This window comes from Schistocerca americana, chromosome 4 (genome assembly GCF_021461395.2).
Source record: "Schistocerca americana isolate TAMUIC-IGC-003095 chromosome 4, iqSchAmer2.1, whole genome shotgun sequence".
Classification (NCBI taxonomy): domain Eukaryota; kingdom Metazoa; phylum Arthropoda; class Insecta; order Orthoptera; family Acrididae; genus Schistocerca; species Schistocerca americana.
In genome coordinates this window covers 400,037,361-400,057,449 of record NC_060122.1, presented here as the reverse complement: position 1 = coordinate 400,057,449, position 20,089 = coordinate 400,037,361, and the positions used below count along the sequence as shown (strand labels likewise).

Genomic DNA, 20,089 nt, shown 5'->3' with positions numbered 1-20,089 from the left:
ACTGCAATCCTTGCATTTAGCTTGAAACCAGAGCATTCCAATAGGTCCAGGAAACATTGCTGCAAAAATCCAGTCTTCAACAAATCAACAGGTTACATGTAGGCAGCAGGGATCATTCCTTTCAGTTTACAATTCGCTACAACCAGTGCACTTAAGAGCTGCTTGCAGAGCTGCCTCCACACCTGGGCCGAGACTTTGTGGCAAGCATATGGAGTGGACACTGACCTTTCTTTGTAACCTGAGTAGACTCCATAAACCACCTAACGCTGGAGTTCCCAATGAGCACCACAGACTCAATGCGATTGTCTGAACCTTTATGGAGTTCAGCTGCAGTCCAGACAGACCATGGATTCTGTACTGGCAAATATGTAGTCTTAGCAACGAGCAAGACCTTGTGTCTGATTTTAAGGCATAAAGGGACAGACACGAAGCTGGGACCCACTTTTGCCTTTCATCAAAAACTGTGACCCTGCCATTGTTCCCCATTCACCTGCAGATGAGTATGAACCACTCATATCAGCTGTATCACAAAGAGTAGGGACATTAAGGTTTTGAAGACAAGACTAGGGGCATCATAGGTGATACATCTAGTGTTGCAGGTACTTGAGTGCCACCTCAGTCCACTGCAGCAGTCTGAAACCTGTTGGCTATGGTCAATGCAGGTTCCAACAGGTCTCACTTCCTCAAGCATCTCTTCACTAGAGGCACGCCCGTACCCATCTTTTACCTGTGTTCCATTATACAATACAAGATATTTTAAGTCTTGCTTCAGCTGCCAGATACTGTGGTTATTGTGTGTGTGTGTGTGTGTGTGTGTGTGTGTGTGTGTGTGTGTGTGTGTGTGTGTGTGTGTGTGTGTGGGGGGGGGGGGGGGGGGGGGGGGTCCACTTTCAACCAAGGCCTTGTTGTCGAAAGTTCACTTTCTGACAATCTTTCTGTTGTGCCTATCTCCAACTTAGCATCTCCGCTAATGATGAGCAGCAACTATCCTTTTCATAATACTGTTTAGTTGCTATAAAGTTTATTTCCATTAATGCCCACAACATCATTTAGAGGCTAGCACAGTCTGAATAAGGGAAAATAATAATGCAGATGTGAACAGTACATGAAATATATTACTAACTCAGGCAATAGAAAATACCATTTAGGTACTGCCACTACACACTCTGGCTACTACTACCCCAGTTAATCATCTCAAATGACATTTAAGGTCATCTAATACACAAACACTCATAAAAAAATTAATAAACGCTGCTCAACAGATAAATAGATAGTGTCTTTACTTCCTCCTCACAGAAGCACTTAAGAAAAGACTATACTAATTACTGTGTACAAGGTAGGTTCTGCTGTTCTTTCCTCTGCAAACTGAAGCACTTCAGGCTAGAAGAATATATTTGATTTTTCACAGGCTTCAGCAAGTGTCTAAAAGATTTTATTGCTGAATACCCCACTCCTTACACTCCTTTCTCTCTCCCACTAATTCTGCATTAGAGATAATGTCCCACTTCTTCTTCTTCATCAAATGTATATTTGGAGAGCACTGCTTATTGCATTTCTTCAGACATCAAAGGAATTTATAGTACTTAGAGCGAGAACTACACATTATTGTTGCTACAATTCTTTACATTTCAATGTAAAACTTCACCGTTAATTTTCCCACAGCAGATATACGATTACTTCATAACATACTTCAACAAACAACTGAATTTGAGAACTCAAATACACTTTAAAGACAAATATTTCTTAAACATGTTTAACTAAAAAGGACTCTTGCAGCAGTATTAATTTCCTCTTTTCAGCTGAAAATTTTAAGTGCTATAATTACCTAACCATCTAGACATTACCAGTCAAAATTAAACTTAAAAACATAACTGTAAACTTCCTGGCTGCAGTTCTCATAATAGCTCCCCTCCCTCCTAAACACAAAAAGATTTTTAATATACAGGGTATAAACAATTACTATTTACAACACGTCATCTTATTTAAACACACACACACACACACACACACACACACACACACACACACACACACACTAATCTACACAGAATAAAAATAATGGAAATTCCTGGTTGGTAAAATACGTAATATAAGTCAAAGGGAACCACTAACCTATAGAGGTCTGTGGTGTGGCACACAGAAACACATAATAGAAATCATTTAACACTAGCTTTTCAAGTTCGTGCTCTTTCTCTTGTAAGAGTACACACAATCAGCACACTCAATAGCTGCTGGTTGTGTTTGTGTATGTGTGTGTACTCTGACTAGAAGAGCAAGAGTTTGAAAGCTAGTGTTAATTATCTTCTATTACGTGTTTCTGTAAGCCACGTACCAGACCTCTATAGATAAGTGGTTGTCTCCTTATCTTACATATACAGACTAAAACTTTTTTTATATTAATGGTGACAAATCTCAATAAGCTATCATCATCTGCATTTACAATGATAATATTTAAAGAGAGATATTACAATATAACCAAAAGATAGAAACACTATAAATATAAGTCATGGTTTTACTTCGAATTTAATGTTTATTAAGCAGATGGCTCATTTGTCTTACATCATCTGCTAATTAACATTCATATATTAGTTGCATGCTCTCAGTAAAGTGAAATCACCACCATGTCACAACCTTTCTTGGGCAGATAAGATGTGGTGTGAACAGTGTTGCAAGGTTGTCTGCCGACATCTTATTTTTACCCTCATGACAAGCTGTTTTATGCAGTAGCTGCAGCAGATCTCTCAGAAGCAAACGGTTTTCAACTGGTAACAGAAGAAGAAGTAGCTGAAGTGCTCTGAGTAAACGTTTCTCATTTCCACGTCCTGATGCTACCTCTTTACATAAATCTATAAAAATAAAAATAAACATTAATTACTGAAATAATAAATATGAACTTCAATCAAGGTTACTGTAATATGTACCACATGCTGACATAATAACATCTGTAGTATCACAAACAGTTTAAAAAATGTCTATTTTGAGCTCCATTGTCTTGCTGTTGCAATATGTAACACCTGAAATATGCACGACACAGTAAAATTGTTGCCACAGTCCTCAAAATGACCTAATGTCTGTAATATTCCCATTAGATCTTATAACATTGATAATTAGTCAATTACTCCCATACTCTTCTTGATCATGTTTAGCACTACAGCTGAGTTGACACTAATTTTAACGATTAATGAAAACCACTTTAGCTGTATTACTACTAATTTATTGTGTTTGTTTGGCTTTGTTCTTAGAACTTCTTCAGGTTAGCACTACTTGGCAACCTGTTAATCTAACTTTGGCTCAGAATGGGTAAATTAGGCTGCCACAGAAGTCTTTGGTCACTTACCTAATAGCATCAAAAGTCTGACAGATTGCCATATACCATTTAAAAGAAAATTAAAAGAATTTCTTAATGGCAACTCCTCCTACTCATTAGTCAAATTTTTGGATATAGTAAGTGGGTTAATTTCCCCAACGCCCACAAAAAAATTATTAAGTGTCATGTAATATTTTGTGTAATGTAATATCTTATATGGACACCTTTTATTAACCTGACACATTCCACATCATTACGAGGCGTCGTATTCATGATCTATGGAACAAGTACTAATCTAATCTAATCTAACCCAACCTGAAAACCATCAGCTGCAGGCAACCATAGTAACGAGCAGATGTGCAGCAGCAGTTTCTCATCCAGTGGCGTGGCCGCTATGTGTACACAAAACATGAGAGTCATTATTTCAAAAGCTGCCCTAACAATGTTCTGTAAGTAATGTGGAACTTAAATTGGAGAGATTGTATTCAGTGCATCATTGAACAGATCTCTCAGTGTTCTCATGCTTCTGACATTCAAAAACAGGATCTTGAGGAACTTAAGATGGCGCATGATGATGATGATGATGATGATGATGATGATATTGGTTTCCAACTGGATTTCATTTTAACACTTTTTATTAGACTGAAAAATTCTGAATTATGCGAAAAAGTTATAACTTCCACAGTGTAACTGGGCCAGTCACTACCCCCAGCAGATGAAAAGCTATGCTGCTGCATTCTTGCACCATGTTTTACCTGGCATGACTTGCGTGCCAGCTAACACGAACCCTATTGCTGTTGCTCTGCTGCCTGTGCTGGCAGTTGGACTTAGCCCTATTGAGGACTTAGCCCTATTGAAGACCGTAATCACAGGTCAGAAAAAAATACGGCGAGGGAGGATGTGAAAGAAGTGGTTGACACTCCTGGACCCACTGAAAGCACCCTCAATGCAATTTCTGGCAAAACTCGCAGTATAACTTCAGTTGTAAATAATGGCAACACTGTCCTTACCACCAGAAGCTCCATTCGACATTCCAGGGATGAAACACAACCTAAAGAGTGGCATAACAAGGACATGAATTGCAAAGAGAAAAGGAGACTAAATATTTCTATAACCCAAGTAGAAAAAATTTGCACTGCATGTTCCAGGGACCAAAAGAAAGCTGAACAAATAAATTCTACTCCACAGGAAATGGTCACGTCCATTAATGGATCTGCAACAGCTTTGGAATCTAAACCTAATGTCACTGCTGAAACTACAATGATGGAAGTAGACCTACCCACGATGCCCGAAACATTGCCCAGGGGGTTAGAAGTGGAGATGGGAATGCCATCTTCAGCTATAATGCAGCTACAACTACCTGAAGCAGGGCCAAACCAATAACATCACTAAAATCATATTAACCAAACGACTTGCGGCCATAAGATCCATGCTCTTGTGGACTTTGTTTATGGAACTGGGGTGTATATTGCTATTCTTCAGGAAGTTACCAGTATCGATACTATTGTTGTAGGTTATACTGCAATTTTTAACTTGAGTTATGAATATTCTACTGTCACCGCACTCATGATGCGTGGTGGCATTCCCTTCAATAATGACCACTGTCTTCTTACGAGTCAAGCCATCTCATGTACCGTCAAGAGGAGAGAGATAAACCTCTATGCTCCATCAGGCTCCACAAAACAACAACACAATTCCCCATTTATAGTATTAGTATTATTATTATTATCTTTCTTTTTTCAGACGTGATGTCTGGTTAAAAATGGAGGGGGGGAGAGAGGGGGTGGAGGGGGAGAGAGAGGGGGTGGAGGGGGAGAGAGAGGGGCTGGAGGGGGAGAGAGAGGGGGTGGAGGGGGAGAGAGAGGGGGTGGAGGGGGAGAGAGAGGGGGTGGAGGGGGAGAGAGAGGGGGTGGAGGGGGAGAGAGAGGGGGTGGAGGGGGAGAGAGAGGGGGTGGAGGGGGAGAGAGAGGGGGTAGGGGGGGAGAGAGAGGGGGTGGGGGGGGAGAGAGAGGGGGTGGAGGGGGAGAGAGAGGGGGTGGAGGGGGAGAGAGAGGGGGTGGAGGGGGAGAGAGAGGGGGTGGAGGGGGAGAGAGAGGGGGTGGAGGGGGAGAGAGAGGGGGTGGAGGGGGAGAGAGAGGGGGTGGAGGGGGAGAGAGAGGGGGTGGAGGGGGAGAGAGAGGGGGTGGAGGGGGAGAGAGAGGGGGTGGAGGGGGAGAGAGAGGGGGTGGAGGGGGAGAGAGAGGGGGTGGAGGGGGAGAGAGAGGGGGTGGAGGGGGAGAGAGAGGGGGGGAGGAGAGAGAGAGGGCGGAGGAGAGAGAGAGGGGGGGAGGAGAGAGAGAGGGGGGGGAGGAGAGAGAGGGGGGGAGAGAGAGGTGGGGAGGGAGAGAGGGGTGGGAGAGAGAGGGGGAGAGAGAGAGGGGGAGAGAGAGGGGGGAGAGAGAGAGGGGGGGAGAGAGGGGGGGGTAGAGAGATTTAATTGGCAGTGTGTGCACTTCTCTGGATCAAGATGGAGCATTTAATGCTTATCTAATTTGTAAATACTTTAGGATTAAAGGGGGCACTAGCGTTGAGTACACACACGCACATGCGCGCATGCAGGCACGCTCGCGCGTGCGGCACCCCCCCCCCACACACACACACACACACACACACACACACACACACACACACACACACACCTACATGGTGCCAGCTAGACTAATAGTGTGTAGTATACTGTTTTCATCTGTGCAAATGTGCCCTCAGTAGCAGTGCGTCTTCAAATCTGGCTTGTGGTCGTTGAAAGAAGGCTATTTCAAATGATGAGTTCTATACCAGTGTGAGCTCACACACTTTAATGGCACTTAGACATTAAATAACCTAGCGTGTATAGTCAGATAGTGTGTCATTTATTACCATTTACGCACAGATTACACGCTGGTGATGTCCCATATTGTTATTGTTCGAGTGCAAGAATTTAACACAGCTGTAATTGTTCACTAAAATTAATTTGCGGTTGTAAGAAATTCTTAAAACTTTGTCCTTAAAATTAACAGTCATATAGCATATTTTACAGACTACAAGACACACTTTTTTCTTCAAAAAATTGCCTCCAAAATTTGTGTGTCTTATACTTGAAATTAATATAAAAATGTCCAGTGTTTGATTTAATATTCCCACCAGTCTTAAAAATGGCCATATATTCAATGCTGCAGGAAGCCTATCTCTATTTGGCAACATTGGGTTCAACTGGTAGCAGCAGTGCCCTGACATGACAAACATGTGTTCCAGGGATCCACAAGCTTGCCTCCCACCCTGCCATCACAAACCCAGAACACTGTCTAGCCTATGATGCCTATGACGCAACATTGCAGTCTGTGGTACCAGTTAACTTGAATTGAAAGAGATTTGTGTTACTGGTGACAGTAAAATATTTTTGTTAGTAGCTAATTTTGTAAGATATAAAAACAAAAAACAAGATATGAGACAGTCTATAAATTGACAGTAATAGCATATGCAGAGGAACTTGGAAACAGAGCATCTGAACAGCATTTCGGCCCTCCACCAACAGGGAAAACCATTCGCGACTGGCGGGCTAGTAAAGAAGAACTGAAAAAGATGAGAAAGACTAATTGTGTAAATAGAGGACTGAATGGAAAAATGGCCAAAACTAGATGGCATACTGAAATGGATTCAAGGACACTGTCAAAATGGCATTGGAATTAATACAAAAATGATTCAAGTACACACTCATAGCTTGCGCTACTGTAGAACTTAACAGACATTAAGGGTGAAATTGGTTGGTGGTACAGGTTTATGAAGCATCATGGACTTGACATGCTAACGAAAACCAAAATCTCTCTGAAAATGCCACAGGAGTATGAAAAGAAAATATTATCTTTCCATTGCTTTATTATTCAACATCAAAAGAAAACCAGTGTGGAACTAAGCCAAATAGCTAATATGGACGAAACTCCTCCCACATTTGATGTCTCGAGTAACAGAACTGTTGCCACAAAAGGTGCCAAAACTATAAAAATAATGGACATGGACAAACTGTGCTACACTGTTTTCCTTTCATGTCATGCTGATGGTACTAAACTTAATCCAATGACCATTTTCAAGAAAGGCTGGATGAACGAGGCTGGTGTGAAATGATATATAAAGAGGACAGTAATGATGACGACGACGACGTTATTTTTTAATCAATTACTTAAAAATTAAGGTGCACCTTGCAGTCTGTTAAATATGATAAATACGAAAACAATGTGCACTGTCACAATTGGCAGAATGCATTATTAACTATAAATGAAGTCTGTTGGCTGCGAATGCGAGAGGGAGGGGTGGCAAGTATATGGACTGGCACAATTGCGGCCAGTGGGAAATGATACACGCCGAAGTCAATGTAGGGACATGAATTACAAGGGGGTGACAGGATGGAGGAAGGGGAAATTGACAGGTGGTGGGTGTGGGGACAGAGGGTTATCGGAGATTGAGGCCAGGACGATGGGAGCAGACGACGAGTTGTAAGGATAACTTCCATCTGTGGAGTTCAGAGAAGCTGATGGTGCCATGCACAACATGCAGCTGAGCACAACATGCTCAATTTCAGTGGCTCCTTCACAATCTGAGTCATCTGGATCCTTCCCTCTAACACCAGCTTCTCTGGACTACACAGATGGGAGTTATCCTTACAACACATCCTACGCTCCCATACATCTCCTGGCCTCAATCTCAGGTAACCCACTGTCCCTGCAACCTCCACCCAACAGTTTCTCCTACCTCCCAATTAATGTCCCCACATCACCTTCAGTGTGTGCCACTTCCCACTGGCTGCTACAAACTTGCCACCAAATACACCGGCCACCCCTTCCTTCCACATTCATAGCCGGCAAACCAGCGGCCTTCCTACTAGGTGCTAGCCAACCACTCATGGTCCCTCTCCCTGCCTCCTGTTTCCCTCTCCCTCCGCCCACCCCACCCAGCACTACTCTCACCATAACCTGTCCACCTGCCGTAAATAGCATTGACACTGTCAGTGTAGCTGCCACGATATAGGGGCAGAGGAGGGCACACACGCATGCGTATGCATGTGTGTGTTTTACTCTAGTTCATCAAAGGATGTTTCCAAAAGCTAGCAAGTTTTCCTTCTTTCCTATGTACCTATCAATAACTCAATGCTCTTTCTTTTCAGTGAATGGTCTCCTTTAATCATAAAGTATTTACATTCTACAAGAACTATCCTACAACATTTACCTTCAACTTTGTTTCAAGCAAGTTAGATTTTTGGCTGCGCAAATACTTACTCACATATAGGATCATTGCATAATTATGTTGAGTAAATGGCATGAACAAAAGAGTTCTTTTGCTGCAAAAAATAATTTGCTTGAAACAAACATGTAGTTTGTCATAAAATGCAGCAATTTCCTTGGGAGGAACACACAGATCAATCACGGAAATGTTTGTGAAAATTACAACATCTCAGAAGGGATTCTGTGAATGAGTCAAAACTCAAAGGATGAGTAGGACTGTGTAGCAATAGTAACTGACTAAGACTACCAGAGATGGCACTGTTTTAGGCCCATTGATGCATTAATTTGAATGATCAGAAAAAGTCACTGATTGCCAAAGTATGTCAGTGCAGCAGAACCAATGAGGAAACATAATAAAGTACCAGTACACCTCACTGACATCAATGTGTACCATATCAGCATGTCAATGACCGAAATGCGCAGAAAAATCACTCACAGCCAGTCTCGAGGAAACATGGTTTGTAATACAGAGATTCACAGCGTACAATGCATCCTGCTATGTGACGATTTTTGGAGTGGGTGTGTGTGGGCTTGCGCGCGCGTTCATGCGCAACTGTCCTGACAATGTGACCACTGCATGGTACATCCCTCATATTGTCTGCATGACCATATTTGAATATGCAGATTCGTCAACACTGTTGGCTTGACACTGCTGCAGTTGTGGACCAATATATGCCAACAGATGCAGGAAAGATCTGCAGTACACTTGTGGCAACTTACATTGTCTATGTGTACCAAATTCTTCACACTGAAATGAACACATGTATGAGTCTGTTCATAAAGTTCCAGAACTTTGTCCACAAAATTTTTCCATGCTTACCTTTTACTTATTGGGCATGGTCTCCTCTGTACTCTCCTCCACAACTCATACACCGCTCCCAACACTGATACCACTTCTGGAAGTGGTCTTGGTACGCCTTTTGCTGGATCGTGTGAAGCGCACTCAGCGAATTTTCTTTCATCTCGTCTACCACTGCAAATCTTCATCCTTTCAACAGGTTTTTCATCTTTGGAAATTAACAAAAAAGGTCCTCAGTGGCCAGGTCTGCAGAGTACGGAGGATGAGGGAGCACAGTGATTTCATTTTCTGTGCAATAATTACGCACCAACAGGGATGAATGGGTGCATTATTGTGATGCAAGAGCCGTGAATTGTGTCACCACATTTCTGGCCGTTTCCTTTTCACATTTTCTCCCAAGCGTCTCAACACATCCTGAAAGTACCATTGATTAACGGTTTATCCCCGTGGCACGAATTCTTGATGAACTAATTGTTCCAAGTCAAAGAAAACTATCAGTATGGTTTTGCCATTTCACTGACCTAATGAGGTTTTTTTGGTGCTTAAGAACCTTTCCCGACCCAGTTTGAAAATTGAACTTTGGTCTCGAGATCATAACCATCGACCCACATCTCATCACCAGTTTCGATTCCCTTAGGGAACATCTCATTCTCATTTGTGCGATCCACATGCTCTTAATTGATGAGCCATGGGATGAACTTGCTGTGTTAGAATTTCATGACTTTATCTAACTGAAGTGTTACGTTCTTCAGCAATCTCTCGGACAGTCAGTCTTCGATTGGTACACACAATTTCGTTGACGTTGCTGACATGAGCATTGTCGGCAGACATCAAAGGGTGTCCTGAACAAGGGTCATCTTTAACTTTCACCTGGCCATTTTTAAACCACGTGAACCATTCATTCATAGCTCCAAGTGTGGCTGAAGCACTCATCACAGTAGGTTTCTCGCATCCTCATCACAGTAGGTTTCTCGCATCATTTGATGTGTGTCTGTAGAGTTTTCTTGAGTTTCATGCAAAATTTAATGCACACACATTGTTCATCTAACTCTGCCATCTCAAAACTTGCAAACTGTGTGTGACAACATTCTATGCAATACAGCACTGAATAGTAATTAACAGACATACAACAATGAAACTTCTGGCAGCTATACATTAAATACAGGTGTGTGTAGGGATGCCAACATCATTTTGCTCCAACACACTGTTAGTATGAAATTATGAATGTTCTGGAGTTTTTTGAACAGACCTTGTATGTTATTACTGGCATTCTTAGTGACAAAACAGAATGCCTGCAGTCAAATGTTGCTTCAACTGCCTTCCTGTAGCTATGCATGTATGTTACGACACTAACATGTGTTGATTGCTATATAGTAGCCCGTATTACTGCTAGGCGTAGTGGACAAATGTGAAGTGAGACATTTTAGGAGGACTTTAACTAAACTGTGTGATGTTTACTCCAATACAGTGGTCACATCTCAACAGCATATGTAGCACCAGGGAAGTCTCCAGAGTCTGATGCACTGCTTCTCCTTTACGCAACTCCAAATGTCTTATTTCAGCAACAGAATGTTCAGTTACACTGGACGATGAATGTGCAAAGCTGGCTTTGGCGTCACCGCATCCCGAATTTGCTCCGTCTTCTAATATAATGTACCTCGAACATGTCTGAGACATGGTGGTCATTAACTTTATCATCCACCAGCAGTGTGCGTGTACATTTGTAAGTTAGTTAGTTTCGAGGAAAGGCATCTGTCTGAAAGCTCTGCAAAAATTTCAATCTTGTCTGTGAGACTGCTTAACAGCTTAACTATATGGTAAGTGGTTAATTTTACTCCTCCCTTCATTGTAATACACATTATACTAATGTAAGAAAATATTTTGTACAACTAAAAATACTACATGTATATGTTTGTTCAATTTTTCTTCAGTACAACCATAATAGTGGTGTCTCAGCTCTTTCATTGTAAAAGTATGGGAATCATCCATAACTCACGCTTTATGGTCGGTATAAAACTGGTGGTGCCTTGAAAAAGCATGTAACCCTTTTAACATCTGCAACAGTTGCTGTGAGAGTCAACTTCTGTATCACTGTTGGATGATGCATCACAAAATCTATTTATTTCAAAATAAAGGACTTAGATACTCAACGCAACACAATTAAGAAAAATATATTACATGTGATTAACATGCAAAGTGAATTTTTGATTATTTCATAATTTCAGTCAGCAAGAAAAATCTATTCTCAACAATTTCTGGCAAACTCAGATAAAAATTATATCACACAGGTTGCGTACTACAAAAATGAAGTACACATAGATTAATTCAAAGATTTACTCTTCATGGTATTATTAATCATTAGTAACAACAAATATAAGTAACATAAGCTTTCAGAGAGAGGAAGTGTCCAAAGATAGTAGCAAGGCCAATTTTCAAACAGTGAACAACTACTAAACAAATCATATTTTAGCTGACTGTACCTGATATTTGGTAGTACGCTGGAAAATGTGCATCAGTTAACAATGGCTCTGGTAATTCTGCCAGGAAGTTCTTCAATACTGAAGCACAGTCATGCACAGAGAAGTTCCCTTCTCCCAACTTTAGAGGCACTCCCTGGTTCATCAACATCTTCAGCTCATTCTGACGAGTCATTTTTCCACTTCGGCGAAATATACCTTCTTGAATAATATCTGAAATTTCATAGTTTTTGTTAAGTCATAAAAATTACAAAGAACTGATTCAATTTGGAATTATTCTAAAAATTGTATGTAAAAACAATAAACCATATCTAATAATGTCCAACATTTACAATACACAGAATAAATCATGTCACAACACAAATAAGGCGCATATTTGCACTCTGAGCTGCCTTTTCCAGTGTCTCCACCCATGGTGCAAAACTATCTATTAACAGCTTGTAGCCTGTTACAAGGGGGAAAAATCCTATTTTAGTATAAGTACATATAAACCTTGTGATTGCTTATACTTTTTTTTTTAGAGTAATTACATGAAATGTCTTGAGCATCTTAAAAGCAAATTCCTCTGGTCAATTGGAACTATTCAGACTACTGTGTGAAAGAAGCAAGACATTCCACTTCGTTATGCGTCTGCTGCCACTACCAAAGGTTTTCAAGGAGTGTGTAGTTTGCTAAAAAGAGTTCCGAGCATGACATGATCTTCAGTATTTGGAAAACTTGCTTGTATGCTGAAACCATTTGAATAATATACTTTTGAATCTTAATAAATTCAGGAGCCTAGATGTGTGTGTTGTTCCTGATATAAACACTGTATATAAATTAATTTTTATCAAAGAATGCTTGTGATGATTTAATGTTTAGAAGAGTGAGGAAGGGCAACAATTGCCGAATATTGTTCAGTTGCTGCAATGCCAGAATTGCTAAGCTACTGCCTAAAATACATGAATTCATTATGGAAAACTTGCAATCTCAACAAAGTGTACTTTAAGTCTGCATTCAGGCCAATGGTCTGGATGTGGGCTTGTGCCAAAGACTGAGTTTTTTCCAGTCATGTTCAACATTCGTTGTACACTTACTGCTTCACTTACTACTGGAAACACTTGCTAAGCGACAATCTTTATGAGAATGTTTATTATAATAACTGCACATGGCTATTAAAAATCTGGCATGTCATGACTTTTGTTAAGTGCCTAATAATGATGCAGAGCTAACTTACATCAGACTGTTTGTGTTTGCCTCTGTGTTTTCTGGTATCCTCTTATTTGTGTTGTTTGCATCATACAGATGAGTGTAACACTCCAAAACATAGGAATGTCCTGAAATAATATTCACACTATCTCTAATACAGAAATGTTACTTTCACTCTAAGATAAAGTTGGATTTTCTATGTTTTTTAAGAATTCATTCATTAATATTTGCCCAATTTTTGCATGACATGCAAAGCATTGTCAAGTCGTTGCAACTTGATACGTGGCGGCGGTTTCCTGTGTGGGGCCAGAGGAATTTGTCGATCGCTAACAGAAGCGACCATTTAAAAGTGCAGACATTAAATCAAATGCAGTACTTTCCACAAATGTCAAGACATTGCCCAGAAAGAGTTTCTCACTATCATTATAGTTAATGACAAATTATAATGTGTGGGAGAGAAATTGGCACACACATCTGCAGCTTAGATCTGCTACTCATGCATACCAAGACTGTAAATTTTAGAATTGGATAACATGAGAGAGAAATGCTGACCAACTCGAAGAAGCTGTTACCTGCAATGACAAGTGAACCCTTGGGCTTCACTCTCCACAGTCGATCAGCAAAAAGTTTTTCTGTGCCATGTCCACATATGTCCCTTAAGATTAGAGCCCCTAGTATGGTCACTGGGCGACTGATAGATGATTTTGAACCATTTACTGACTACCGTATTTACTCAAATCTAAGCCACACTTGAATCTAAGCCGCACATGAAAAATGAGACTCGAAATCAAGGAATAAAAATTTTTCCTGAATCTAAGCCACACCTGAAATTTGAGACTCGAAATTCAAGGGGAGAGAAAAGTTTTAGGCCGCACCTCCAAATGGAAACAACGTTGGTCCACTGTAATATGAGACACAATTTAGGTCAAATGAATGATGATACAGCTACAGTAGTTTGGTTCGAGTCGTAAGCCTAGCAGTTAAGCTTTACCAGGTAGCCATTGCTACGCGTCAGGCGCTCTGTCTGTATTTATACAGGTACCCTTCCTTTTTCACGTGCTTCGTCTAGTTTGAATTGATTGCTTATTTTTCTTTGATCTGATAAGTGCTTTTCTCTTTGTTTTAGATGTTTACGCCACTCTAAGCTGAAAATGCATTACTGTACTGTGTCATGCATTGTTTGTGGCATTCTGATGAGCGTTTGCGACTGTCACCGCTCGCGGCATGGCTTGCCTCATAAGCGAAACAATGGCAAGAGACTGCTATTTGTTGTTACTTATACTGCTGCTTTCTTTGATAATGATCAACAAGAGCCAAATACTATACTGCGTATGATAGAAGATGTTCTGAATGAGAGTTCAGCGAAAATTTTTCTCCATTTGAAAATCTTTGCAGACACCTCTTTAGTACATTACATTCTGCACAGAAATTAGAGTCACCTTAGATTTAAAAATCTAGTCAACTGCCGTGCTTCATTTCTGACTGTATCACTATTAGGCATAAGAATAATATGAATATAAACATGACATGATATGTATATTCTTCCGTGTTTGCTGTTGTCTCACTCTAGTTTCGTAGTTTATTAGGCAGACAGGATTTAAATGAGATAGCAGCAAACATGAAAGAATACATGGCAAAATGTTTATATTTGTATTATCCTTATGGTGAAGAGAATACTGCATGTGATTCACAATTCATAAAAGTTCCTATTAGCAACCATCTCTTCTCGCAGGTAGGAAAAAATTCAGAACACAAGAGTTGGCCATATTGACACAAATCCCAAACAGTCTTGCCAGTCGGATTTTCGTAGTACATTGAAATGCTGCTACATTCGAAGATGAACAATACAGAATTTGTATTTACTTCGTTGGATAATGTATTAAAATGCAGTGGTCGAAACTCGGGGCGGAGAAAAAAGAGCTCGCCTTGGTTTTTGCACCAGTATTTATCTTTGTGCCTGCAAAGCATGCCTGTGTAGCGCTACATATATTCGACGGCAGAAGTTAGTTGTGGTGCCACCTACCAACATTTTTCAGAACTTCCACTTACTTTGCACTCGATTCTAAGCCGCAGGCGGTTTTTTGGATTACAAAAACCGGGAAAAAAGTGCGGCTTAGATTCCAGTAAATACAGTGTGCATAAGTCAGATTGTTGGCAAAATTTTACTCCTGAATTCATTAAATGTTTATTGCATTGCTCTCCTCGCACTCCGTTGGCTTCATTTCGATATTATCAATTAGGCTTTGCATTCACTTAAATCAGTACTGAAGTTCTCTCTGATTTCAATGGAACTTTCTAACACCACTGTTTAACTAGGACTACCATTTGCAAGACCAATATCAATACTATCTATACTTAGCTCATAAAACTTCATCAGCTTTTACTTAATGCGACCATACTCTGATGTAACATCTATGTAAATGTTTTATTCATGTCAACATAATTAATCTATGGATGTAATCTTAAAAGTAATGTTCTGCAAAAGAATGAAAATGTACAACTTTACTAGTAACAATGGTTCATGCATAGGGTATTTAGGTTTGTAATTATGTAAAACGTGGAGCAAAGACCCTCTGCAACAAAACCCACATGGTGGGAATAAAAAAAAAGTGGATTTGGCAGTTGAACTGCAAAGCTCCTTTCAGAGTTAGTTGATGGATTTTACAGTTGAACTACAAAGCTCCTTTAAGACTTAGTTGATGGCCAGCATGCAAAATGTTAGCACCTCATGTGCTGAACACGGTAGGAAGAGCAGCAAAATTATTTAATATATCCTCTGCTGTTGAAGAAATTTCACGCATTATTCATAGCATACATTGGTTATCTCTGTATTACGAAAATCTGATGTTAAGAAGAGTATTTTCAGAGCTTGTGACATAGCAAGAGACATGCATACTTTTGCCGCCTTTCTTAGTAGCCACCAGTGATCACCACAGCCACCACCTTTTCTCTAATAACCAGTTGAGTACTGCAAAATTTCATGCACCAGTTATTTGATTTCTTATTCAAATAATAATGCTGTTTCATTTAAACTTTGTAGTGAAGACCCATATTTTATCCTTAGTCATTTACCTAGACAGGGTCCCATTCTAAGTGCTGTGATATTCCCAAGTATCTTATTTTACTGAACTGAAAAGTAAAATATTTCTACAACAACATTTAATAACTTTCGTAGAGTAGTAGATTTCTTTACCATCAGTGAGTCTTGTTTCTGAAGGACTCCTCATGTTTTTTTTTATAGAAAGATAAAGTTTCACTAAAGTGTAACTGCCAACAAAAGATCTAAAGTGCTTTATTAAATGTCATTCTTATTGAAATATCAGTACAGTACAAAGTTACTTGCCTACAACTGCAATGAGAGTAGTTACTGTCTAGTAAACTTGAAAAATAGGCTTAAGGAATAATTAATGTTTAGGTTTGTAATTATGTATATATTTCATGTGTTTGCAATTAATAGTGTTTTTCGTACTTTTTTTTAATGAAACTAATCAGCCTTGAACTTAGTCACTGATAGATACGTTTCTGACTCCTCCCACATGAACTCTTGAGTCACTTTTGCTTTCCAAACTACAGTTACTATACTAATTAAGTGCAGCTACCAATTTTATAACATTTGCTTGCTATAATAAATAATTGGCTACCACTCATCAAACAACTACAGATTCAGGAACCACATGTCTTATGTTAGCTTTATTTAGCACACAGACAAAACAAACAATAACCTGCATAAATAAAGATTTGGATACTATTTCAATGACAGTATTTCCCAATAATTAAACTGATAAAAAGATCCTCAAGTCCCAATTACTAGTGCTCTAACATTAATAATCAATTACCTGTAATGATCTTTAGCTTTCTGATTTAATGTACAGATACTAAGTGTAACTGAAAGCCAGTTTTAATACTCCTGTGTTATTCATAACAAACCATTGGTATACTGCTTGCTTAAGTGTACTACTGTCTCATGTTCTGTAAGCAAAAATAGTATTTCAGTATCAAGTAAAGTAGATACCAATTGTTAACTTTCTCTATTACTCAGCACAACTTTGCTAATTAGGCTGCCAACCATTTCCTTTTGCATAACTGCAGTTTACATTATTACTACCAGAATCATGGTTTGAGCCCCTATTTTTTATTTACTTACTTCTACTGACAGTTTCCAATAATATAACAACAAGAGCAAGCAACAATGTTACATGTACTCCTTAATTATAACTGCTGCTTTCTAAATTTCCTCATTCCATTTCTCGACGTTTAAAGAATCAAGGTTTAACTATTGGTTTTACATATAACTTACTCTGTTCTTTTCCTAGAAATTCAATAAGCTGATACACTTGACAAATTCCTTCTTGTGTTAAAGGAGCACCTTCCATGACACCTTTTGATGGACACTTTGCTTTTCTGGAGAAAGCAACAGACACCCATTTTGACGGCTTGAACTTGTTCTTTTCATGAGCAACTTCAGATCTGAAAAAAAGGACATCTCAGGACATTTAATACAAAAAGTACAAACGGCTATACAGTAGGTCCTCCTCAACCTAGAGTCTGTATCACTTGGCCCTCCTTCATCATCCTTTCTAACCCACCTCACTTTCCTCCTTGTGGAAGGAGCAACAGTTCCAAAAGCTAGGAATAATTATTTCTGTTTTAAAATAATATACTTTGCGACAACAGCAGTATTTTGTCTTCTGTAGGCAAGCACTGGGTAGCAACCCAATCTGACTGTATTTTTACAGAATTATCATTTCTCTAATCTGCCTGCTCAGCTAAGTGGTCAACATGTTCTGATGGGTGATGCAGGGGACCCAACATACGTGAGAGTATTTTGATTCATACTGTAACGCTTTGGCAGATTTGGATGAGATCTGGAATGGAGATAGCTTACACTCTGAACTAGCACACAGGCAATCTTTTAAACCCCTACCTGGGGGTAAAAAATAAGTGCAGCCCACAACACACCAATAATCTTACTTTATTCACCCAGTATTTAAGACTGACGACACTTTTTGACTTTCAACAAACTCTACATACAAACCAAACATTTAAGAAACGTTTTCTCTCTTCAACCCCCACAAATTGATGACAAGAAAAAAAAGTTTATAACTGACTGTATTTCGCTGTTCACACAGTAAAACTATCGCAGATGCACGTTCTAATTCATTACTTCTTCACTAGTGGCTGTATTCACGACATTCTGCACACAGTATTCACATATACCGCAGGATGCGCCAGCAAAATTATGTCATATGACATCATCATCATCATCATCATCATCATCATCATCATCATCATCATCGAGCTGTGTGGAAACTAAACTGCAGGGTGGAATTCACTAGAGATACAGGTACAATAGGAATACAGATAGAAAGCTCATCCCACACCCCTATATCTATTTCAACCAAATCTGGTACACACATTAATTATGATCTGGAAAGACATATTGTGGGTGTAAGAACCACCAGCCCCCTACTGGAGTGAGGGTAATAATATGGACAGGCAAGGGGGGAGGAGGCGATGGACGCAGGTAGGGGGAGAAGGAGGTGGAATATTTTTTTTTTGGTAGGGTTTAAGGGCGCTCAACTGCTGAGGTCATTAGCGCCCAGTCACTGGTGTTAGAGCACAAGGAATCTGCTAAAACTCAAGGGGATGGGGGGACATCAGAAGGACCTGACAAAGATGCAGATTAAATAAGTAAAAACGTTAAATGTCTTTGGTCAAGCCAGTTAAAGTTATAAAACGCAGAATACGAGCAGCTGCTCGAGCGTCATCAGCTAAAACATCCGGTAAGGTAGATGGCAGGGACAGGACAACATGAAATTGACTAAAACGGGGACACGACAATAAAACATGGCGCACCGTTAATGCCTGACCACAAGGGCACTGCGGGGCTGGGTCACCGGAGAGCAGGTAGCGGTGGCTAAACCGGCAATGCCCAATCCGCAACCTGGTCAGAAGGACCTCCTCGCACCAAGATGGTCGGGAGGAAGTTGTCCAAGCAGTTGGGAGCGGTTTTACTGCCCGGAGCTTGTTTCCTGGGAGGGATGACCAAGCATCCCACCACAAGGACACAAGCCTCTTACATACATCCCCACGAACGTCAGATGACGGGACACAATGGGAGGCTGGCCGAGGCTGGAGGACTGCAGCCTTGGCTGCAGCATCCGCAGCCTCATTCCCAGGCACTCCTACATGTCCGGGAACCCACAGAAAGCTGACAGAAACGCCATTATCAGCGAAAGAATGGAGGGACTGCTGTATCCGTTGAATCAAGGGATGGACCGGATAGGGAGCTCCAAGGCTCTGAAGAGCACTGAGTGAGTCAGAGCAGAGTACATACGATGAATGGCGGTGGCGGCGGGCATACTGAATGGCCTGAAGGAGAGCCAAAAGCTCGGCCGTAAAGCTGGAACATTGGTCAAGGAGCTGGTATTTAAAGGTAGCGGTCCCGACGACAAATGCACAGCCGACACCATCGTCAGTTTTGGAGCCATCGGTGTAAATAAAGGTGTGACCGGCAAGTCGAGCACGAAGTTCGACAAACCGTGAGCAATACACTGCAGCCGGAGTATCCTCCTTCGGGAGTGAGCTGAGGTCGAGATAAATACGAACCGGAGCCTGGAGCCAAGGTGGTGTCGGGCTCTCACCCTCTCTGAAGGTGGTAGGGAGGGCAAAATCCAATTGTCGAAGCAGGCGACGGAAGCGGACTCCGGGGGGCAGCAGGGCAGACACATACAACCCGTACTGACGGTCGAGAGAATCGGTGAAGAAGGACTTGTAAGAGGGGTGTTCGGGCATAGACAACAGCCGGCAGGCATACCGACACAGCAGTATGTCGCGCTGGTAGGTCAATGGTAACTCGGCAGCTTCAGCATAAAGACTCTCGACAGGACTAGTGTAGAAGGCTCCGGTCGCAAGACGTATCCCCCGATGGTGGATGGAGTTGAGCCGGCGTAAAAGGGATGGCCGAGCGGACGAGTAGACGAAGCTCCCATAATCCAGCTTCGATCGGACTATGGACCAATACAAG

General features: G+C 40.8%; 1 protein-coding gene across 5 annotated transcripts in view; it reads right to left on the bottom strand.

Annotated features, from left to right (window-relative positions):
• Positions 1 to 20,089, bottom strand: part of LOC124612962 (rho GTPase-activating protein 19) — a 142,456-nt gene that overhangs the window by 60,241 nt on the left and 62,126 nt on the right. For 3 of the 5 annotated variants that reach the window (XM_047141487.1, XM_047141486.1, XM_047141490.1), the window contains exons 3-5: positions 17,360 to 17,529; positions 11,878 to 12,087; positions 2,632 to 2,846 (exon numbers count right to left, since the gene is read on the bottom strand). In XM_047141487.1, coding sequence (XP_046997443.1) covers positions 2,632 to 2,846; positions 11,878 to 12,087; positions 17,360 to 17,529 — 595 coding nt within the window. Of the gene's footprint in view, positions 1 to 2,631; positions 2,847 to 11,877; positions 12,088 to 16,898; positions 17,036 to 17,359; positions 17,530 to 20,089 lie in introns of those variants that run through there. The other 2 variants (XM_047141488.1, XM_047141489.1) reach the window with 2 other exon arrangements.